We start from the raw sequence: 22,983 nt of genomic DNA, 5'->3' as shown, positions 1-22,983 counted from the left end.
GTTCATCACGGAGGGGTACGCAGCCCACCTGGCCCAGCTGGAGTACAACCACCGCTCGCGCCCCGCCAAGAACACCACGCGCATGGCGCTGCGGAAAGGCAGCTTCGGGCTGCCCAGCCAGACCGAGTTCCTGCGCAAGAGGAATCACCTCCTGCGGACCATCTCCTCCCAGCCTTCGGCCACCAGCGGCAGCGCCGGCCACCGCCCCGAGCGCACCCAGAGCCAGTCCGACGGCGACAAGGAGAGGGACAGGGAACGCAGCCAAAGAAGCATGAGCATCGCCACGGGATGCTGGGGCCGGAGCGCAGCGTCCCGGCTGGAGTCTGGCCTCTTGGGGCAGAAGTAGCCAGGCCAGAACCAACAACTGTTGGCTGCAGCTACCGGAGGAGAAAACAGAAGGAAAGAGGGATGAGGCCACGTTATGGGCTGGAAGGGTAAATATGGTGCTACTCTAATAACGTCATGGTATTCTGGGAAGAGACAGGATGTTTTCCACGCAGAACGTGCAGGCCTTGCAGCGGGAGCATCAGGCTCGTGCGGCATGAGCCCAAGGAACAGCTGGAAACTGGGGGGGGGAAAGTCTCCAGGTAAAGATCGCGCTCTCTCCTGCCTCCTTCTCTTATCCAGGTTTAGTGAACTGTAAATACGTGCCTCCTCACCTTGTTAGCCATTGCTCCGATACGCCTGACCGAGTGCTGTCCTCAGAGCCACAGGAACAGGGGATGAGGCTGGGGGAACTTCTTGGTTGTCCCAGGAATCAGACTGAGGTGCTCTGCCAGTGCCAGGCACGGGGTGGGTTTGGGGCTCGATAAGCATGCTGATTCCCCGGCACGGACAGCCCCAGGCAAGGGGTTTATCACGAGCTGTGCCAGGCAGAGCAACCGAGAGCTTTACCTGGACAAAGAGCTTCAAGTTCAGCCACTTTCTCAAGGAGTACATGCAGTGGCAAAGCATAAAGATGTATCGATGCTGTTGGTAGAGGCAGAATGTCGGCAGATTCACGCCCAAGACAGTGGGGTCGTTATTGTATTACGGTTATTTTTTAAAGAGACCTTTTAGAAGCCGATGGAATTTAATGCGGTGACCTATTAAAAGAGGAATACAAGCTATTTTGTTTGAGCTGTTACAAACCTCAGACACTTAATTTGCTGTTAAAGTCTCCAAATATTCTCGCTATGTATTATTTCCAAAAGTAACCACTATATATTTGGAAGCAGCTGAAGGCACTCAGCAGCTAGATTGCATTGCAGTTCTTCTCATCCAAATGCAGGGTCTGACTCTCTCAACACCCACCTCTGAGACGTTTTCTTCTTCCCAGGTTCTCTCCAGGTTCAGTAGCAGCTTTCATGAGAACTAGACTCGCTTCTTTTACCTGTAGTTACTGAACTGTAAAACCTCATTGTTTTTTGCACTGATGATTTTTAGAATGGAAACCTGTTACCATCTCATGTAGCTACACCTAACTGTTTGTAGTGCATGACAATGAAATATTGCTAAGCCAGGGTGTGTGTGTGTGTATATATATACATATATGCATATACATACGCACACACACGTATATATATGTATATATTTTAAAAAAAAATCTGTGCAGAAGTTTTTCCAGCAGTAAGGAGACTGTAAGGAAGTGTGCCAACAATGTCAGGCAACCTTAAGAAAAGGCCATATCTTAATTTTCCTGGTGTGTTTCTCAGTGGACATGCCTGAGCTGATGGTTTGTGTGCTGCTGGAGCGAGCCGGGGCTGGGTGTGTGGCAGGGGGGAGAAGCGCTCGCTGCTGGCTGGCACCCCTGGTGACACCGAGACAGTGACACCGAGACGTGCACGGCGCAGGGAGCGGGAGCGCGTCGCTCTGCCGCAGCGGAGGAGAACAGTGCCTAGAGTGAGGGCTTGCCAAAAAGCCCTTTAGCCCTGTCCCTCCTGGGTCAGCCTGGCCCCAGCGAGGGGCCTGGTTCCCTCCTTGCACACACCTCCCAGGGCAGAGGGGCGTCCCGGGGGGGACCTGGGGTGCCCATTTACAGACTCCAGTTGGCCTCTTCACGTGGAGATTTTATAGTCCTACCGAGCTCCCCAACTACGTGCAATCCTGCTTTCCCCCACCACACTTCCCTGTCTTTATATCACTTTCTACTTATGAGGATCTTATTTATAACAGAGAATTTTTTAGACTGGCTGCTTCATTTTATTAACTGTTTCAATATGAAGTGCAGGACGGCCGCACTGAGATACACAGCACTGTGAACGCTGCTCTGCTAATTGGCCCTGGGCCACGGTAGGCAAATCTAACTCCTCAGACGTCCAAGGTAGATCTCGTGTTCGTGGCGCTGGAGGGTGGCGGCGGAGGCGGGACAGTGCTGAGCTGCCGATGGCGTCCGAGCCGGTGCAGTGCTCAAACCCAACTGCCTGCCCGCTGCCCAGTGCATCTCCCACGTCTTGCAGCCTGACTGCAAAATGTTTAACCACTTCTCTTTGATAATTATTCAATTACAGAATGTATCTGATGACTTTTGTTACCGAAAACTGACTTCCCTTTCTGCCGACTCAGCTTAGCTCTCCCTGAATGTACATCCAGAGCTTACTGAGTTTAAAAACAATGTGAATTGTCCCAGCTTTTTGCTAGTCGAATGTTGTATCAAACAGATGCCATCTGAGTAGGAAGCCAAGCCACAATCCATCCTGTGAAGTCACCAAACCACATCACAAAATAATTTCTGCAAATTTGGATATGGCCTTTGCAAAATTCAACTTTCCTCCAAGTCCGCAACCAAGGCATGATCTGTGCATTTTCCAATGCTGACGAGATGTTCACATTTTCTTATGTGTAGATAGTGTAAAACAGAGGCGAATGTAAATGTTCAACATAAAAAGTGGATATATAAAATTGAAAGTTATTTATTTATGTAGAGGAAAAAAAATGTCTGGAGGGACTGGAACCTTCAGGGTTTATTAATATTTAAAAATGTAGCTTTTTGTTTCAGGCATTATGTACAAAGCAATTATTTTATGGACCAAGTTTAATGTAACTGTCAATGAATGCAGAAGTGCAATATTATACTCACCTCTCCATCACTTCATGTTTTAAACAGCTACTAACCAGTTAGACTGACAATCATAGCACCTCCGTCCTCATCCTTTGTTGAGCTTCTTGAAACTCGCCTGGGTCCTTTCCCTGGCCCCCCATCTGTTGCCATTGTACGGATCCAACATGGAGAAGCAATTGTAGAGCAGGACCTTTATTGCTGCAATAATACCAGATGAGGTGGGTGTAGTTACCAGGAAATATGCCAGTAAGTTTTTCTCCACCGGTTCAGTCCATCATAGTCTACATCAGTCTATCCTCAGCCGCCCCCATCTGGCACTCATCTATCTGAAGCAAAGATCAACGTGCTACTCACTCAAAGAACAATAGCAATAGTTTAACTCTGTGTTTATAACCTGTTTGTTCCAAGCTGTTTTGGAGAGCAATGCATGTGACCTGATGCCTTTCCACATGTATGGAAGAGGAGCCGTTTGGATGCAGTGAGGGAAAGATGAATGTATATTCCATCTTTGCTAAAGGGGCACTGTCAGGTTACAGACCTAATTTATCTTTGTTGCAAATGTTTGCTTCAAAACGGAAGAATATAAAGTTTCTTGTACTCCTCCCTATCGCCGTTGTCTGGGCAGCCACTGGCGCGACCAGCGACAGTCGCGCTGCTTCTGCTGCAGCCCACGTCCTGTTCTCGCACACTAGCACAATACAGCCCGCGCTGCGCAGGCTGCCTCCGTGGTTTTTTTGGTTTTTTTTTTTTTTTTATTGTTTCCATGGGAATCAAACTCTGCTGTGGAGCTCAGATTTTTTATAAAAAGCAGCTTTTTGTATTACTGCGCTATTGGGCCAGACTTTCTACCTGACGTTGTCCCTTTAAAGTCTTTTAAAAAATACAAAGAGGAGCCCGTGCATTCCCTCCGAGTTGTTTTCCTGGATTTGCTAGATCTCTCAGTCAGATGAGGCGAAATTCTAATACCAAAAACGTTTACAGTGTCCGATACGCGAGCCGAGAGCAGTAACTAGCCAAAGGGTTACTAACAAACTCCCGCTCCGCCCAGCAGCCGCCGTGCTTGCTGTAGCAGCCCCTTCTTCAGGTATCGCCACCGTTTGCTGCATTTCCTATTAGTTCTAGAAGCCTTACGGTCCCCTCCCTGTCCTCAGCACCCCCTGCCTGTTGATACCCTCGACTGTCAATTTTATATTCCAACGATGTTAGTTATATTTTATTTATAAAAAATCGCTTTAGGGGTAACAGACGCGTGTGTGGGGACCCACCGGAGGGCATGCCCGAGGGCGCCGGCAGCCGCGCTGGGTACGCCCCTGTGTGCACAGTACCGTGCCGATGACTCGCTTGTGTGTGACAAACCTTCTGTACAACTTCCTTCTCCTCCTTGCTGTTAGTGCATTGTTCCAATGCCTGGGTGTGCTTTGTGTACAGTATCATTGTGAGTTACACAGATTAAAGAAATGGGAAGGCTCTTCTCTGTCTGCTTTTTTGGGGGGAGACTCTAGAAAGAGACAAATCACAAAGTCCAATATGTGAGCAGGCGAGAGTTTAATGGGGTTACAGCAATGAACAGAACATGGAAACCCTCTGTGCAGACCAGTCCTGCGGGACCCATTTGTCCTTTAAAACCCATTTGTCTTTTTTTTTTTTTCCGCAGTTTGTAGATTTATAGACTTTGCAGTGAGGGAAAGCCCAGCTGTTTGCTTCACAGTGGCCACGGGCACGGGCCCTGAGAAGCCCTGAGCCCTAACGCTGCCCGGGGCCTGTGCTGCAGGAAAGGGACACGAGTCACATGCAGGAAGAGACAGCAAGGCAAAGCCACCCCTCTGTAAAGCACATGGGCCCGCAGCCCAGTGCAGTGTGCCAGGTCAGTGCACCCGGTGAGATGAAGCTGCAGAAAGGCTGAGTAAAGCCCCTGGGGCACAGCAGAGAGTGGCACTTGAAGGGGCCAGGAGCCTGCAGCAGCACTAGCTAAGCATGGGGCACACAAATCCAGCAAGAAAGGGGCTGTGAGCAACCCCTGAAGGGAAGAAGTGGCAGCCAGCTGCATATTTTGCAGCCCCAGATCCTACCCTGCCCTGGGTGCCGTGTTGGCTGCTGCCCACTGAAGCCCAGAGCTGAGGGGCAGCAGCACCTTGAGGTGCTCGGCACCAACAAGCCTGTCCCTGGGTGCTGCTGAGATCCTCCGGCCTCGAAAAGGGCAGCAGGGCAAGCAGGTGTTGTGTGTTACAGCCACACTGGCCCCAGTCAGGAGAGGGTGGGGAGAAGCTGTTTACTGGGAGATGAACCATTAAAGTTGCTCTCCTTCCCAGTCAATAACTTACAGAGCGGCTGAAAACTGTTCCTGGGGATGCATCTTGCTGCAGTGCTGTCTGCGTGGTCTGGAGACAGAGGCTCAGGCCTGGGCTCACTGCAGCAGCCCTGTCCTTGCCTGGAAGGCCAGCCCGTCCCCGCGGGTGGCTTGCTGCAACAGGAGAGACACAGGTACTAACAGAACTGCCTGCCTGAGGGTGAAGGACCACCAGCACCCACCCACAGCCGCCCCTGCAGAGCTGCCAGGGCTTGGTTTGCCCTGGTAGAATCAGTGGAGTCCCCAGGGAGGCAAGACAACACCCCTGGGTACAGCAGCTCCCTGGCTGCACCCACCCACCCACCCACCCACCAGCAGCTCACACTGGTAGCAAGTCCCCACTACCTTGTTAATCTCCTTGTGTCTCTCCTTGCTGACAATTTCTTCTAGTATTTCTCCGTCTCCCTTAATAAGCCTGGAAGACAAGCACAGCCCCATGAGCTATGAGGGCTATTGCCAAGTTCCAGCCAGCCATGCTGTTTCCCAGCCATAGAAGGTGCTGATCCCCGCCCTTTACCTCCCCAGGGGCTGCTGTTGTGGCCCAGCTCAGGCACGCAGCCACCAGCTTCCTCACAGCTGTACCTGCCCGAGACCAGGCATATGACTAGAGGCTAAAGCCCCTCTAGACAAGGCTAGTGTTGACCTACCCTGAAATGGCATTATGTGACCTTTTGGGGCTGTAGCAAGCTTAAATAGCACAGCAGGCTTTTCCCTTGCTCTTGTGGGATTAATGTCACCCTGCAGGAGCAAGGATGGGTCTGGTCCTCTGAGAAATCAGCATCCCCCTGTATGGGCCAGCCGTCCCTGCCCCAGGCTCTGGGCACTGTCTGCTGTGTTCAGAGCCAGGTCACACTTGCACACAGCAGGAGAAAACACCCATAATAAAATCATCTCCTGACACCCCACCACCTGCAGGCTTCGCTGTCAACAGCAGTGGCCCCAACCCCTGCAAAACCTCTTCCTTTTTTCACAGAGTTTAGGTCTGGCCCTGGCTGCCCCAGGAAACTGCAGAGCCATTCAGAAAGAGGAGCCAGTTTGGGCCTGAAAGGCAGCCAGACTGGGGAGCATCTTGCTGAGCAAATTCCAAGCAGTGTCGGAGGCGGCTCACACCTCCAAACATGAACAGAAATTTAATTGTCTTCATTACATGCCTTACAGGGAACCGACCTTTGTTCCACACCTCCCTGATCCCCGCAGGCTGCCTTCTATTTTAAGACTGGACTTGTCATACCCAATTCTCTTCAGCATGAGGTTTTCTGCTTGCTGAGAAGATGCAGTTTATTAAAAACTGGGTCATTTCTATTTGGCAGCTAAACGAACTTCGGTTTGATTGTTGCCTGTAACCCCAAGGGGCACATGCTGCCTCCTTACTTGTACCCAGGTGCTAACTGGGGCTCAGTGCTTTGGAGCTGAAAGGCAAGTGCATGAAGCAGGGGGGTGAGGGGTCAGTCACCCATCTGGTTCCTGCTCTGCCCCCGATTGCAAAGTCCCATTTAATGGACAAAACTGAACTCTGCACAGCGCAAAGAACAAACCTTCTGCCTCCAGCAGTGGGGTGCTCCGGTATCTGTAGCCCACAGCTCCTGGCTGGGACACGGCCTGGTGCCCTTTGCATGGAGCCCCAGCACTTTGCTAATTCGGTGTCAAACACGTCACTTTCTGGGTAAATTACACCAGATCTGATGGGAGGGGATCAGCGAGGGATCAGCCCAGGCCTTTGCTGCTGAAGGGGACCTGGGTCCACACCTGGTACTGCAGTGCCACACTGCAACTCGCACAACACGGGTGGGGATGAACAACCCAGCTCCCTTTTCCCCAGGGATCATACCTGGTTCTCCCCGTTTCGGGATCCACCACTCTCCTTATGACACTCTGCCTCGCGTCCCATTCTTCCTTTGTCATTGGCTTCATAGCCTGGATTCGGGATTTTTGTTCGTCTGTCAAAACTGGAATGCATCAGTTAGAGCCATGCTCGTGGGGCCGGCTCCTGGCTGAGGGGCACAGCACCCCGCCAGCAGTCCACACGCACGCTGAACACGCCGCACCAGTTTCCCAGCAGTACTGGGGTTCAGTGATGAACCACACAACAGAAGGGCCGCTTCACATCCCAAAGCCTGTATGAGCTTTGCCAGCACGCGACTGCTGATTGCGTCCTTCCATTGGGCATCTTTGTTCCCCGCTCACATCTCTAAACTATGTCTAAACGCTTCACAAATGAATCTCTGAATGTGGCACCTTACATTTACCTGGTGTGGCTCAACGGTGGCCACGCTATGTAAGGAGGGAGGGTCTGGCACTCCTCCCCGCACGCAGCCCTGCCGCCCTCAGACACCTCGCGTGGGGCCCACAAAGGGCAGCACACGAGCGTCTTTCCCCAGCGCGACGCTGCTGTACCCTGGCCTTGGCAGGACAGAAGCACCATCATTACCTGGTCCAGAGTCCACCAGTGATTCCTTCTGCCACTGCTCCAGCGAGGGGCCGGGCACTGCTTCTCCCTTGGCTTTCTCCTCCTTAGCCCTTTCCTTTAACTTCTTTTTTGATTTCTTTATTTTCTTCTTCTTCCTCTTCTTCTTCTTTTTGTCTTTCTGTTTTGCTCGCTTTTTTTTTCTGTGTCGACTCTTCTTTGTTTTGGATTCACTGTCACTGGAGTCATCAGAAGAAGAGCTGGAGGAAGAGGAAGATGAGGAAGAGCCGGTGGATGAAGACACTGTCTCAGAGGAAGAGGTACTTGCCTTCCTCTTCTTTTTGTGCTTTCTTTCCTTCTTCTTTTCTGCAATAGATAAGAAGAGGTTGAGTGGAGCAACCCTGGCCCCGCAGCAGCAGGGATGCTGGTTATCCTGGTTTCTTTCTTGCCTGAACAGCAAAACCCCCAAAAGCCAGGGCAAAAACCCCTCGAGCACGTCACAGCGTGCGGTGCCATGGGCTGGGCCAGCAGGCCGAGGGGCTGCAGGGCTCCGCGCTTGTCAGAACGAGACTAAAATGGGCACAAAGCGCAGGGCAAAGCGACAGACACCAATTCGGCTAAAAGCAGGGAACTTGTCCTCCCACCTGGATCCTCTCTGGGCACCTTCCCCAAGAAAAATGTGATGGAAGCATGGAGTGGTGGGGCTTTTCCCCTACCTTCCCCAGCTGCTGCTGAGCTCGACTTGTGTCTGTGAGACCCAGAGGTCTGCTTCCTCGGAGGAGAGCTGCTGCCCCGGGGCGAGTCCTTGCTGCTTTTCCTCCTTTTCTTCTCCTTCCGCTCCTGTCTGCTCCGAGAATTGCTTTTGGTCCTGCTTCGCGATCGCTTCCGAGACTGGCTGTGGGCCATCATCCGTCAACTCCTGGAGGGAACGGGTTACCTCAGTGCCACGGGGGAAACCACCCTTGCTTGGCGGCAACACGTCCAGCAGCCCCAAAAACCTTAAATCCAACTCTGAGCCAACCAGCTCTGGAGGACCTTTCCCTGGTAAACTCTCTCCCACCTGCCCTCGCTGCACTCCCAACACGTGGGGATAGGTCGGGGTTACCCATCACACCGCTGTGGCCAAACTGAATTTCACCAACCCACCAAACGGAGCCCTCAGCCGTGCAGGGACAGCACTGCTGGCCCCAAGCAGCCCTCGCCTGCCTCAGGACAACCGTCTCCATGCAGATTCAGCATAAAATCTCCACAGGGTTTTCCCCACGCTTCTGGCATTTGTCCTTAAATGTAGTGACTGAGAATCGGGCTGATCCCCACCGGGGTCAGGGTTTGCAGGCAATGCTGTGCCCCGTGGCCCTGGGGACAACCCCGCGGGGCCGGGAGCTGTTGGGGGGGATGTTGCCTCGGCAGACAGATGCTGGTGAGGTGCAATCGATGCGACGGTCACAGAATGAAACATCTTCCCCAGGGAGAACAGGGAGGCAGGCACCCCATTATTTAAAATGCCAAGAGCAGGCGTGAGCCAAAGGGGAGGTATGAATTTTTAATGTTCCAATTTGCTTTTAGAAAACAGATTATGCATTGAGCTGGCACCCCCGTCCATCAGCCCGACCAGCTGCCAGCAGCCACAGGCCAGAGACAACATGATATATGCTCTCGTTAATTTAAAAAACAAACTGGCACCGTCGGCAGAGCAGTATCTGGGAAATGCCTTCCCACAGCCCCTCTCCAACTACTGCATTTAATGAATTGCATGTTTACCACCTCACTATTCCCAAGCGGCAATTCGCTCCCGAGTGAATCAGACCTTCGATTGATTTCCAAATGGAAATTTCAATCAGAAAAACAAACAAACAAACAAACAAAACCCACAAAGCAATTAAGGACAGGCAGGGAAGTTGCTGAGTATGAGAGTCACAGCCGCACGCCCAGGGCCTTGCTGGCGGGACAGTGTTGGGGTCTCGGGGCTGCTCCACGGGATGTCAGACACCAGCGGGCAGGGGCATCTCGGCGAGCCTGGGGCGATGCCGCGGGAGGGGGATGAGCCCCGAATCCATCCCGGCGGCACCCCAGCCCCGTCGCGCCCCAAAGCCGGGGTCCCGCCTCCACCCTGCCACCGAGTTCGTGGCCACAGCGCGGCGGCTCCTCCTGCCCGGCCGGCTTCGCCCAGGCCCGGCCCTCGGCGGGGAGCTGGGAGCCCCTTCCCTCTCACTCCAATGTAGGGAGCCTGCGGCATGCTGGCCCTTTAAGAGCTCAGTATCAGGTGCGCTGGCCCTTTAAGAGCTCAGTATCATGTGCGCTGGCCCTTTAAGAGCTCCGCAAGAGGTGTTTTGGCCCTTTAAGACCTTAGCACAAGGCCTGCTGGCCCTTTAAGAGCGCGGCCCCTCGTCCTCGGCTCTTTAACCGCCCGCCCCCCCACATCGGGCGCCATCGCAGCGCCCATGCGTGTGCACCCCCCGCCCGCCCACTCCCCCCCCTCCCCGGTGTCCCTCAATCGGATCGGCCGCTCCGGCCCGGACCCGCCGCAGGTAGGAGGACAGACGGACGGACGGACGGACTCACCGCGGCCGGGCCCCCGCGCCGCGCGCCGCCCGCCGCCCCCGAGCGCTGCCCCCGCCGCCGGCTCCGCGCTGGCCTCTCCCCCCTGCTTCCGGCGCGGGGCGCGGGGCCGGCCGGCAGCGGGGCCGCGCTCTTTGGTTCCGGGGGCCGCCGGGCCTGCGCTTGATTTGGGGGCCGGGGGGGGCTAATTCAGCTCGGAAGCGCTAGCGTTTTCTGCCGAAGAAAACGAAGACTTCCTGACTGAGTTTCTTGATGCCAGCCGTTCAGCCCCGCGCACAAATACAACAACCGGTTTCCTCCCGAGCTGCGATTTCAATGGGTTTTGCTAATGAGAAGCTAATCAGTGCTGGGTGCTAATGGCATCCCCGGCCAAAAATGCAGGGGATCTGCTGGGAAAGGCTCAAATCAGCGCCCTTTGGGTGAGCTGTACTGGCTCACGTTCAGCCTTTCACAACTATCGATGATGTGAAGTCCACACACTGCAATTACTGCAGTTGAATAAATGGATGAAAAAGCCCTTTATAAACACAGCGGCGTATGTATGTATCAAATATGGACAATTAACCTCCCACAGAGGCAAATGCAGCCACCAAATCAAAAGGTATTTGGCTGCTTTCATTGGTAGATGGGAGAGTTGGTCACTTCAGTCAGCTGGCAACGGGGAAAGCTCTTGACCCTCCTAATGCATCGGCTGCCAGAGGATCTTGCTGCCAAATTAAGAAGCCCCAGGTCTGCCTGCTGCACCCAGGTTAAGACAATTATTTTGTATTTTCACCTGTTCACACAGCTAAAAGAAGGGAGGTAAATGTATGCTCTTGCCTTCCTCTGCAAAATTTTTACTGTTGCAGGTGGTTCCCAGAGCTTTGTCTCCAAAGCCCGTTTGTGCTTGCTCAGTAAACTTCACAGCATCTTTGCAAGGGAAATTTCTGCACAAAAGACCTCGTGGAGGCCCTGAGAGATCCTCTCAAGGGATCAGTTCTCCCTATATTGTCCCTGATGGATTTTTCTGAGCCTGGGTTGGGTGTACCTCTGGTGACAATTATTCCATGCCGTTCCTAGCAGCCTGTTGTGAATCACCTGTAGCTCACTTCTGAGCAGGTCCTTCACTGTCACCCAGCAACAAAAATCTCTTTCCCTGGAAGAAGACGGGAGTCCCTGCAAACAGCAGAGAAATGGTAAGTGCCGGGCTTTATTGTACCATTGTTTTCCGTTTACAGCATGACCCACACTGCTTGCCATTGGCACAGAGGTCTTCACGAAGGCCAGGCAGCTTTGGGCGTTTTCCCTGTACACCCAAAAATATTTACAGAGCCTTTGCAGTGAATCAATGTGTCACAGCTTTCTACGTCTTCCAAGCAGTCCTCCAGCTCTCCAGCCCCACCGTGAGCCGCAGCCGAGTACCGGCTTCTTCAGCTGTTGGAGCAGCTGGCTTCCCTAACCCCAGCAGGATTGGTTTTGCATCATTGTCCAAGGTGACAGCTAATTCTTACAAGACTCGTGCATCCATCAAAGAGTCTTTTAGTGCAGTCTGAGAGGTCAGAAAGGAGCTTTAGGCAACGTGATCTGGAGAAATGAGGTTCTCCTGTCTGCTACCACAAGGAACAGAGATTCACCGTCTCGGCCACATCATCTTTAAGGGTTTCTGTGAACCCATCTCCAAACCCCTCTGATTCCACCAGCTCAGGTTTCTTGTTGCACATGGGGCACAGCCGGTTGCGGATGGCAGAAGATCTCATCCAAATAATGAGGTTCCACCGTTCCCCAGAAGCAATGGGCAGCGCCCCGTGGATCTGCCCTCCTCGGTGTAAGAGGCCCTGGGCTCCCACATGTTCGATCTCTATGTACTTTGGCACAGGGGTAGGATCCTGGAACAAAGGGAGGTGGATACAGCATTACAACAGAAAGTCCCCAGCAGAATGCTCAAATACTTGAAACTTTTAATCGTCACCTCTTCACCCACAGCACCCAGTCTGCAACAGAGAGAGGACTCACTGCACCTCTGAAACACAGCCACTTCAGTGGTGGCTTGGCAGCAGTTTAGTACAACTGTTTTCCAGTAAAACATTCTTAGTGCCAGGTCCAGAAGGAATTTAAAGTTAGTTTCAATCCAAAAAACTGTTTCACCAGTGTATGGAAGCTATTACCCCTTTATTGCCAGGAGTCCCCTGGAAATAGGGGCTACAGATGTAGGTTTAAGCCTCATCTGAAATAAATTTCTTCTCTCTCTTTCTCAGCACCTCCCTGCTTACTGTTTCAGTTGTGGAAAGATGGGCTGATTTGTTTCCTTCCAGTTCCTACCACGCTAGCTGTCTCTGTCCTCTCTTTGAAGCTTGAATACTGATAACGTGCTTGTAGCAGAAAAGGCTCCTGTATAACCAAGACACTTAAAATAGGGGGAAGGGACAGAGCAGGTTTGACTGTCAGAAGTGAATAATTGTTTTTTAGAACACCATTAATGCCTTGAAACTGCGGGAGGTAAAAGGGAATAGAATGGGGGTCCAGATGAGGAATATGCTCAGTACCTGGCTGAAATCCCCAAAGTACAAGTTGCCTTCTGTGAAGTCTTTTCCCAGTGAAACGTTTAAGGTGATTTCTGCATTGTCATAGTGAGAACTCAAATCCAGATCTTCATGTAGCGAGTACTTGACAACAAAAGCTTTATGGCTGTCCAGACAAGTGCCCCCCAAGTCAGGATAAAGCAGTGCCGTTATGGGCTGCAGGTATTTTTCACGCAGTGGTGTGATGAAAGTTTCATCCATCCCAAGCTCATTGAGCAAAACCTGTCTCAAAGAGAGGAGATGGGAACAGCTGACCAACTACATCTGCTTCATCAGAGCTGCCTTGTTCTCTTCCAACCCTGCTGCTTGCTCACATAAATAAATTTAGAGCAAAGGCTCCAGCTACAGGCAAAAGAAGGAGGCTCAAGGTGGAAAGTGATGGGGAAAAGGCAGAGTAAGATCAACGTCTGAGTGTTCTTTGAAAACTGACGCCTTGATTTAAATGTATATTGCTTAAATACAAGATGCTCTTTGCTGTTAGATACCAACTCCTGTCCCCTTTTCCTGCATTTCCCTGTCCTTCTGTGTAACACACATGCCCTTAACCCTTTCCCTTCAAGGGGGCTGTACTCAAAGTGTACTGTGCTCAAATTACAGACATTTTGGAAGGGAGAGGAGTGTGAAGTGAGGAGGTAAACAGAGTCTGCTCGTGAACACTCCCACTAAAGAAGCAGAAGACATAGTGAGCCCTACCCCATAGTTATTCATAGTGTTGGGCCTGCCTTTAGGCATATCCGACTGCTCAAAGTTCTCCAGCTCATCCACAAAGGCTTGGCAGAACTCTTCTGTGAACACTGGGAGTCGATAGATCCTCTTATCTGTCAAGAGAACGGAGGTACCGTTTGCTGGGGAAAATAACAGGCTGTTGTGCTGTCTAGCTATACTGTGCTGGTGTCAGTGAGAACACAGGACCCATGTGCTGCACTTTGTGCTCAGGCTGGTCAAAGGGCTGGGAACCGTTCGCTGGGATTAGCTCTGGGATGTATTTGTCATTTTTCAGGTTGGCCCCTTGTTTCCAGGCTTTCCCATCCAGTTGGGAGAGCTGGCACTGATTTAAATGCTTGCTGTAGGTGCCAAGGAAGTGTTATGAGAGTGTCTAGAGGAAGGGCAGTGAATCAACGGCTCATCACAGACAGTCTGAATATAGCCTCCTGGAAGGAGACTCAACGTCATTTAGGGGATGTGGGATTCACTCATCCTGGGCCAACCTTCTGGGAAGACCAGACCTTCTGAGCTGCCTTTCAGGGTAGAACGCTGAAGGGCTGTGTAAGAGGAGCTCAGTATTGAGGATATAGAAGCTGAGATAAAGACAGTGTGAAAAGGTTGTGTGTCTGGAAATTGTGCCTTGGACAAATCCAGGAGCCTTACACATACACATTTGTGTCTTTTTGTCTTGTGAAAAGGAGGCAACTTTGCAGCTTCCCCTCTAGATTTTGTCAGCATTTCTGGTAGGGAGAGTTTCACAGATGCCTCCAGGGAAGCTTAAAACCCAGATCTCTTTTTAAGAGACTCAAATCTAGACTGAAACTATTATGGCTCAGACTAACCAACAGGGATTGTCTGAAATGGTAAAGCATTTGGTGGGGGGAAAACCAAGCTCCCCAGGGCTAACAGTGTTCCTTCAGCAGGCTCCCCCGTGAGGTTGTGGTACAACCAAAGCCCCAGCCCTGCTGCAGCTACAGCCTCTGATGAGCCATCAGCAAACTGGGACTGGAAAAGCAGAAAACAGGATCTCATCCAGAGCATAACTGCTGCATAATACTGCCTCTCCAGAGACCCTCGTCAAGCAGAAAATAACATCCTGTTTGTCTCAGCTGTGTATCAAATCTGAGCTATTAAAGACAGGGTTTGAAAACTGCTATCATCACTGAAGCTGCAGTGTCACACGGAGAGATCTTTGTGACTGACATGTTGTTCTCTTTACCTGAGAAGGACTCAACGTAGCGCAGGAGGCCATGGAGATGAGCATCTGGTGATGTGCAGTACCTCACGATTTCTAGAAAATCTGGGGCCAGGAATGAATCCTGGTGTCAAGAGAAGGATGATGAAAATAGGCAGAAACACAATTAGCCTGTGCAGTCTTTTACAGCCCGAGAGGGAGATGGGCTTCCAGGCAGCCACAGGAAAATACGCAGAGCAAGGAGCAAGGCTGATAGTCACACTTGGGTTACTTCTGCAGCAGGAAATGCAGAATGTTACTGGTGTTTTTCTTGGTGGCTTAGGTACGTTGCTGCTTGCTCTAGTTCATGGGTTTCCAAGTATAATTGGCCAGATTTATCCTTAGTGTGATGGGAAAGAGCCTGGCTCACCTTATGGACTCCTAACAGGTAAGTGCAAAGCCTTTCCTAGTAGATTTAGCATCTTGTCATGGCCTCAGCACAACAGAGTGACTATGCTCTGCTTTAAGCACTTCCCCGCACAGATCATGACAGACAATGGCAGAACATGTTACTAAAGGATCACGGAGCAGTAAATCTGTGAGAACTTGTGTGTGTGTTACTGCTGATCTGTGGTAATTATCCAGCTGGGAAATCTTGGGTCTAGCAAACATGAGGAAATTCAAAGCAGAGTAGCCCACAACCATGAGGGCTACCCTGCCTTTGCAAGTGGGCTGCTGCCCCCCTTCAGATGACAGTCACTAGTAACTTGTCTGTATGTTAAGCCCCTAAATGCTGATTTCTCTGGGTGTTCGTTAGACCTCACCGACCCTGTTCACTGCAGTGATTCTTTGGGTCTAAATTACTAACAGTATTCTGAGTCCAGTACCAGATGCTGGTGCAGTTTCTATATAGAATGACCCTTATCTGGCAGAATCTTGCCTGGAGAATATGCTATGCTGTGAAAGATTTTAATTCAGTTTTAATATGCTATACTTTGGTTTTAATTCAGTCCAGCTCTAGCACTGTGGGCCATCCCAAGTAGAGGGCTTCCTACCGCAAAAATAAACTGTCAAGCAATTCCTTGGGTGCTAAATAGATTCCAAATATACTGTCTACCTGCAGAAGGTACACTTCTGGATGTTTTTGTTTGTAGCACTTTGAGATGATGGCTTTGCGTTCCACTGACTGGTGAATTAACTGTTTTCTTCTCTGCACTTCTGCCTCAATCTACAAGTAAACAATAGAGCATACTGTTAGAAAATCAGAAAGGACAACTGAAACAATTCCAGGAATTTGCTCATTGTTTTAAACAAGTTATTTTTGTTCCGGTCACCTCTGGGAGACAGAATGTGTGCCTTTGCTTTTCTGTAGTCAAGACAAGTCCAATAAATATCTGAAAAGCCAAATGCCTTAGAGGGATTTGAGACACGTTCTCATTATGAATGGCTTAAAAAACAACTGAAGTCTTTCCATGGATATGTCAAGTGAAGCTTTGAGGTCTCAGCCCTTTCAGGCATTCTGACGCCTCCTGAATCGCCAGCATACGCTTTAAGAGTCTGGCTTATGTTCTGACAATATAAGCATTGTCCAAAATAAAGACATTTGCTGAGAGGGAGACGGTACTTGTCATGAAGGGATTACTGCTAAGTGTTGTGGGAACAGGCTCATCTGTCATTTCAGAGGAAACAGCTGTAGTGACAGCTGATTCAGGCAGCTCTTCCTATTTAATAACCCCTCCATGAGATTAGTTTGTAACATTCCTCAGCAAAAAAGTAAAGAGAGTGTGACCAGTACCCCCTGCTCCTAACCCCTGGTAATGTGGTTAGCCTAACTAACGCCATTTTATAAGGCAAACAGCCACTTTCTGTGACAAAGTGGGTCATGTATTCATTCCCTTTCCCTCCTTATGAGGCCCTGTAGGTCCTGTGAACCAAGTAGACAAACCAAACAGATTTCTTCTTCCCCTCCCTACCAGGCTCAAGGTCCCTGGGTGCCAGGCCGGTTGTTCCCTTCCTTGCTGGCCTTGAAGGTCCCGGGCACCCGGCCAGCCAGGGGATATTGATGACCCCACCACAGAACAGGGAGACATAACAGCACCCAGAGCACTGTCTATAAAATCAGGCAGTTACAAGCCCTAAGTGGGAATCTTGGACTGGAACTGTTGCTGGACAGTGAGAGCCGGGGCCTCCCCAGGGGCAGGAACACCTCCACCATCATCTGCTTCCTCTGAGGACTGAGTGACTAATATTCTTTTACGGGGTTTTTGAGTCTACATTATGGTGGTCATACTGATACAGCAAACCATGTATTAAAATCTGACCCATCTGCAGAGGGTGGTTAGGAAGTTAAGTTAGGATCTACATGATTAGAAATTGCAAATTAGGATCCAGAAATCCTAAGTTAAGTTGTATTATAAATTCTGCATTACGCTGTTTATTGTGCTTTGTTGATTCTGCTTGTAGAAATCTTGTGCCATTCTACTCATAAATTCTGTGCATTCTGTGCCTTACTAATCATAACATCCTGTTAAGAAAATAAGGCTTAAATTTTAAGTTTGATTTAGTGCCGTCACCACTCTGCCAAGAATCTCCAGTGGAAGCTGTCTGTCCCCTTCGTGTTGGGTGAAATTGGAGCTGGTTGTGTGACAGAGCTCTGTCCCCAGCCCGGAAAGAAACACAGATCCCTCCCTAAAAAGTGTCCTGGGGAGCGGGGATTGGCAGGGGGGGAAGTTCTTTCCGTAACTTTCTGCAGCAGACCTCGTGTGAAGTCTGCAGGACCCTGGATGATCCCATTGCAAGGCACCCTTTAAAAATGGACAACGGAAGGGATGAGGCAAGACAAACCAGAAGGGCATAAGAGCCAGGTGAGTAAAAACGATTAGTGAGCAGCATGAAAGGCCATTTTGATGATGTGTTGAATTACAGTATTTACTTCCAGTGTAAACACATCACCCACAGCACCAAGCCCCAGATCAGGAGGGGATTTCTTCCCTTCGGGCTCTGCCCAGCGCTGCCTTTGATCAGGACACGTTGCCAGGGAGCTGCGCCCCAGTTCTGTCCAGGGCTGGGGCTTCAACAAGTCTCCCCGGTTCCCTTCAGTGCCCGTGTCGACCCCCGGCCCACCCGTGTGCGTGTGTGTGGAAATGCCAGAGGTGGGGGGAGAGGAGGGGGATCCCCTGAGGGCGCCGAGTTGCGATGTGCCCCCCACACACACCCCCCCACACCGTGAGGCCTTCGCTACCTTCAGGGAGCGGCAGCCCCCGGCCCGCTCTGACGGGATTTACCGGAGAAGCCGCCCTCACCTCCCGCAGCGCGGCTCCGAACTCCTCCTCGCTCCGACAGCCCCGCTCCCACAGCGCCTGCAACAACACGCCGCCCCGTCACTCCCTCGCCCGGCCTCGGCCGTCGCCACGCCCGGGGATGAGGGGTGCCCGCCGCCCCGCCGTTACCCGCCCGTGGTCGCGTCGGAGCTGCTCCTCGTCCCGGTACCGGACGTGCAGCCCGTAGCGCCCCACGAAGACGTTGTCGGAGAAGAAGCAGGCGCAGGCCAGGAACGGGCGGCCCGCCGACATGTTTCCCGCCGGCGGACGGACGCGGGTCCCGCCGCCAAACGGCTCCGCCGCGGGGCGGGGAGCGTCGCTTCCCACCGAGCTGGCGTGAGCGAGGGCCCGTCGGCAAATTCCCAACGGGGAGAAAAACGATGAAACGAGGCGAAACTTTCCTGTTTTCGTCCTGTTTTACGCGTCTATTGTTGCCATTTCTGTGACGCGGCCGGGGCCTGCAGCGATGCCGCTTCCCCACAGCCCCGCTCTTCGGCAAGGCCCGGACCGCACGTCTGCCCCCGCGGGCAAGGCGCTGACACCCCAGGGGACGGCGGCGCTGGCGGGACAACCGCTTCCCTTGACAGGGAGCGAGGTGGAGTTGTCGAAACGGCCACGGGCTCCGCGTGTTATTTGTAGACGGTCCCTGAGAGTCCCCACCACGCCCTCCCTGTCGTAGGCGGCCGTCGTGCACGCGCAGGCGGAGGGGACGCGCCCGGCGGGGTTGGGGGGCAACCGGGCCCCGGAGGGGGCTACCGGGCCCCGGGCCGTGCTGGCCATGGACTCGGCGCTCCAGGTGGCCGAGGAGGAGGTGGTGGCGGCCGAGTCGTGCGGCCCCAGCACCAAGTTCGAGGACATTTACCGGCTGCTGGCCGAGGGCTGCTTCCCGCCCAGCTTCTGCTCCATCAAGAGGAAGAACCTCAAGCGCTACGCCCAGAAATTCGTCGTCGACGGTGGGGACCCGGGGGACAGCCCGGACGGGACCCGCCAAGGAGGGAGGGCGGGGAGGGTGGGGCAGCTCCTGGCTTGCCCGTGGCCCCGGCCTCTCCCTGAGGAGAAGCGGGTGGGGAGGGGACCCGTGTGGGAGCCGGGGGACCCAGGGACCCGTGTGAGGATCCAAGGACTCGTGTGGGGGACCCAGGGACCCCCATGGGAACCCAGGGACCCCCGTGGGGACTCAGGGATCCCCGTGGGAACCCAGGGACCCATGTGAGGACCCAGGGACCTGCTGGCAGGAAGGCTGAGGCTTGGCTGCCCCCATGCACGAAGACAGATGCTCCTCCCTCACCGCACCCGGAGGATACGTGGCCTCTTCGGGGTGCGCCGGTGCCGGTACCTGCTGCCCCTCTCACACTGTCTCTTGTGCCTTGGCATCGCTTTTGGGACACGGAGCAGGGATTTGCGGCAACCTAGGGCAGCACCCCTGCACAGCGGGGCAGGCCATAGCTGGCCTCTGGTGACCAACGTGGCTTTATCTTAGCCAGACGATTTTGCTCAGCCCTAGGTGCAGAAAAGGCATCACTGTGTTTATGTGGGGGGATTCCAGTTTAGCAGCTTCTCCAGAGGCGTTACAGAAGCTCCCAAGGCAAAAATCCCCCTTTGTTGTGTTTCACCTGGTTTTCCTATTGCAAAAAATGTCCCTTTCACTGGGACTGAGTGGCTGAAATGCCTGTGAGAGTGTGTTGTTTTAGACAAACCTCTCACATCTGCAGGTGGCTGCCTCTACTATGTGGGACCCAAGAAGGAGGAAAAGCGTGAGGTGATTGTGGATCCCGAACGGAGGCGGCAAGTCTTTCTGGAAAGCCATTTCACTGAAATTGGGAACCACCTGGGCCAGAAAAAGACTGTGCACCGGATTCAGAGCCGGTACTACTGGCTGGGGATTGTGAAGGATGTTGTGGACTGGGTAAGTTGAGAGCATTGACCATGTCAATGACACTGGTATTTCCCAGGACGTTCAGGCAGCTGTCCCAAGTGAGCAGCTAGAAGAGCCCTGGTGCAGGGATGATGTTGTTTCTAGTGCCTGTTGCTTTGAAGCCACACACTTAAGTAATTCTGCAGGTGAAATTGTTGGAACATCCCAAGGCAGCTGGATAGATTGGATGTCTTTCCCCTGAGCGTCAGGAAACCCGCGCAGGTAGGCCTCCTCGTTCAGGGCAGCTTTGGCCAGCGTGGGAATGTGGGATTGTTTCAGAGGAGTGTTGCAGAGTCTAGCTTTGAGCAGTCTGGATTCCTACCAGAGCTGCCCGGTTCCCTAAACTATTGTAACAGGAGGAGCTCAGTGTTTCCGCTGGCTCTCCTCAACTGCTTTGCCTCACCCATTTTATTGCTGAAAGTTCTCTGCAGCAGGGATCTGCAACAGTGTGGTTTGAAGAAGCATGGTTGCATTGCACGGTTCGTGCAGCCCATGCTCCTCCAGCATCCTGGGGCTGATGATTTGTCTAGCTGGCAGTAGAAGTTTAAAACACAATAAATAATTGCCTAAAAACAGGGTGAGAAATGTCTTAGCTATAGGCCACGTTGAGAAAATGGGTTATTGTGTCAGAGAAAGCTGTCAGGTAAGTTTTGTGAAAGATTATCTGTGTCAGCCTGTTGTGTTTTGGCCTCTTTTTCTTGCACCTGACTATTTTTACTGGGTAGAAGGAAGCTGCTCAGACGTGCTGTCCATCCCATCCCTTCATAACCTATCCAGCCTCAATCTGACAGAATTCATCAGCATATTTTAAAGTCCTTTGACATGTCTTCTTCCCTTCCCAGATCAAAATGTGTGAAACGTGCCAGAACGCAGAGCACAACAAGAGCATATCGCGGAAAGCAAGGCCCATCAAAGTGGAATCACCCTGGGAAGTGCTGGGATTAGACGTTCATGGTGAGTGCGTGCGGATGACAGACAGGCTTTTCAAGGCTTCCATGCCAACTGTCAGCAAGCATGACAGACTCACTGCCGCACACACGTGGGTGAAAGCAGCCTGCGTCTGTGTGAGGAGGTGCCAGGGAGGCCACAGCAGCCTACCAAGGTGCAACCTGATCCATGTGCCTGGCTTGGTTCCCTCTCCACACACAATGGGAGTTGCGGGCGTGTGTTACTTCCCAGAATTGAGACTGTGATGGGTGTATTTTTGCTGACAAAGGTCACAGAAATGTACTGGCCGAATGACATTGCAGAAAAGAGTTGTCGTTGTTTTCGCAGTGGTTGTTTTGCTGGGCTGGGTTTTTAACTTTCCTCATTTGGGTGATATTACGGCATCACATTGATTTTTCTTGATGCTTGCTTATGCAGGACCTTTTCCTGAGACAAGCCAGAGCAATACACATGTCCTCCTTGTGACCGACTACTTCACTAAGTGGGTTGAGGCTGCTCCTCTGCAGAAGAAAGATCCCTTATTAGTGGCTAAAGCCCTAGCTACAATTTTTTACAGGTGGGCTCCTCTGTTGTTGGGTACATTGCACCTCTGCAGTGAAACGGGACACACTGGGATGTGTATTGCAAAAAACCTCAGTGTTCACAAGATAGTTTCCCATGAGAGCAAGAACTCTCCCTTCTACGGGAGAGACCATGCAGTGCCTCTCAGTTGCTCTTTACAAAGTAATTGGGAAGAGCCTGGTATCCTATTGTTGTCAGGGGAGGGGAGAAAGAGGCAGAAGTGGTTCTTTGAGTAGCCCCAAGGCGAAGAGAGCTGGTGACCCAGTTCTCTGCAGAAGTTTTAAAACCATTCCCTGATCCCTGCTAGAAAGTGTTTATTTTGCACTCACATGATGCATGTCACCACGCGATACTGCCCTTGTGGAAAATGCATGTGACTTTTAGAGATTTGCATTCAGAGCAAGAAACTTTGCTTGTTTCTCCTGCTGTCTTATAATTCAAAAGCAAACAGGCTTGGCTGTTTTGGAACAGATGGAGCCAGCAGAACTCTCTTTGCTCTTGGGGAGGTGAGGTCATACCAGCCTCTTTAGGACCAGCTCCACCGGAGGGTCTCTGTCCCTTTCATATCCCGTTACCCATGAAGATTGAAAGTCCCTTTTGTGTACCATTACCCATCAGCTCTGCCCTGCAGCTGATGGAGTAAACCCAGTTGTGTGTCCTTTTCTTGTTCAGGTTTGGAGCGTCCAAGAACATTTACGCCACTCAGAGCTGGGACTTCTGTGAGGAGGTAGGTCAGGTGCTGGGTGGTTCAGGAAGAAGCAACATGACCTTCAGCAAGTTTTTTTGGGGCAGCAGGTCCCAAAGGCAGAGTTGCAGTGTGCCATGTAGGGGGAGCAAGGAGCTGATGCTGCCTTCTCAGTGTCCTAGCCCTGTTGAGAGCGGTCGATGATTTGCCAGTGCTTTTGCCCTGTCAGTGATTTAAGGTTGTGGTTCTGTGGTGCAAGTCCTCCAGCCACACTCTGTGCTCAGAAGGAAAGGTCCTGTGAGATCATGTCCATGAGATTCCTGCCCTACCCTGGGATTAACCCAGTTTCCCAGTGCTGTGGAAAGCCTCAAGCACAGGAACAGTTGTTGCAAAACATTTTCTCAGGCTCTAACTTTTCTGGGGAGTTTTTTCTGATGAGGTATGGGGACAGTGCCATCTTGTGCTGTGGAGGCTGCTGGCTGCTGTGGTGCAAACCTGCCTTCTTGTTCCATGGGCATGCCCCCCACCTTTGCAGGTCAGTCGGCATTTATGTGAGCACTGGAACATCTCACAGATCCTCACCCCTGCAGACCCCCCAGACTGCGCAGGCCTGGACGACCACAGCTCCGAGGTGCTCAAATCCTCCATCTGCAATGTGGTGAATGAGAAGCCCGGTGAATGGGACGCCCACCTTGACCCCGTGCTCTTCGATTTCCGCACCTCCGTCAATTCTTTCACAAAGTACACCCCCTTCTTCCTCATGTTCA

At 52.1% G+C, this 22,983-nt stretch overlaps 3 protein-coding genes across 14 annotated transcripts in view; 1 reads left to right on the top strand and 2 right to left on the bottom strand.

Moving 5' to 3' along the window:
* Positions 1-4,508, top strand: part of PITPNM2 (phosphatidylinositol transfer protein membrane associated 2) — a 140,722-nt gene extending 136,214 nt beyond the window's left edge. For all 7 annotated transcript variants that reach the window (XM_042805440.1, XM_042805441.1, XM_042805447.1 and 4 more), the window contains one exon: positions 2-4,508. In XM_042805440.1, the coding sequence (XP_042661374.1) occupies positions 2-346 (345 nt within the window). In that variant the 3' untranslated portion in view covers positions 347-4,508. The remainder of the gene's footprint in view (position 1) is intronic.
* Positions 2,925-10,436, bottom strand: ARL6IP4 (ADP ribosylation factor like GTPase 6 interacting protein 4). Of its 4 annotated transcripts, none has more exons than XR_006166733.1 (7): positions 10,354-10,432; positions 8,508-8,710; positions 7,816-8,157; positions 7,216-7,333; positions 5,733-5,802; positions 5,362-5,501; positions 2,925-4,538 (listed from the first exon to the last, which is right to left on the bottom strand). XR_006166733.1 is itself a non-coding variant. In XM_042805450.1 (7 exons), exons 3-7 carry the CDS (start codon positions 8,698-8,700, stop codon positions 5,445-5,447), a joined length of 780 nt encoding a protein of 259 aa, XP_042661384.1. In that variant the 5' UTR covers positions 8,701-8,723; positions 9,883-9,886; positions 10,388-10,436; the 3' UTR covers positions 4,569-5,444. The 4 variants fall into 4 exon arrangements, 3 of the variants coding, with proteins under 3 accessions (XP_042661384.1, XP_042661383.1, XP_042661386.1); XM_042805450.1 differs by lacking the exon at positions 2,925-4,538 and adding an exon at positions 9,883-9,886 and having other exon boundaries at positions 4,569-5,501; positions 8,508-8,723; positions 10,388-10,436; XM_042805449.1 differs by lacking the exon at positions 2,925-4,538 and having other exon boundaries at positions 4,569-5,501.
* A 1,083-nt stretch (positions 10,437-11,519) lies between these two features.
* Positions 11,520-18,457, bottom strand: OGFOD2 (2-oxoglutarate and iron dependent oxygenase domain containing 2). Of its 3 annotated transcripts, XM_042805448.1 has the most exons (7): positions 18,237-18,457; positions 18,090-18,146; positions 15,905-16,015; positions 14,833-14,932; positions 13,602-13,726; positions 12,873-13,130; positions 11,520-12,215 (listed from the first exon to the last, which is right to left on the bottom strand). In XM_042805448.1, exons 1-7 carry the CDS (start codon positions 18,357-18,359, stop codon positions 11,940-11,942), a joined length of 1,050 nt encoding a protein of 349 aa, XP_042661382.1. In that variant the 5' UTR covers positions 18,360-18,457; the 3' UTR covers positions 11,520-11,939. The 3 variants fall into 3 exon arrangements, with proteins under 3 accessions (XP_042661382.1, XP_032864144.1, XP_032864147.1); XM_033008253.2 differs by lacking the exon at positions 18,237-18,457 and having other exon boundaries at positions 14,833-15,081; positions 18,029-18,124; XM_033008256.2 differs by lacking the exons at positions 14,833-14,932; positions 18,237-18,457 and having other exon boundaries at positions 18,029-18,124.
* Between the last annotated feature and the right edge of the window lie 4,526 nt (positions 18,458-22,983).

The sequence above is a fragment of the Tyto alba genome, unplaced genomic scaffold (genome assembly GCF_018691265.1).
Source record: "Tyto alba isolate M040663 unplaced genomic scaffold, T.alba_DEE_v4.0 Super-Scaffold_44, whole genome shotgun sequence".
NCBI classification, from domain to species: domain Eukaryota; kingdom Metazoa; phylum Chordata; class Aves; order Strigiformes; family Tytonidae; genus Tyto; species Tyto alba.
The sequence above is the reverse complement of the archived record's forward strand: the minus strand, read 5'-3'. Positions and strand labels throughout refer to the sequence as shown.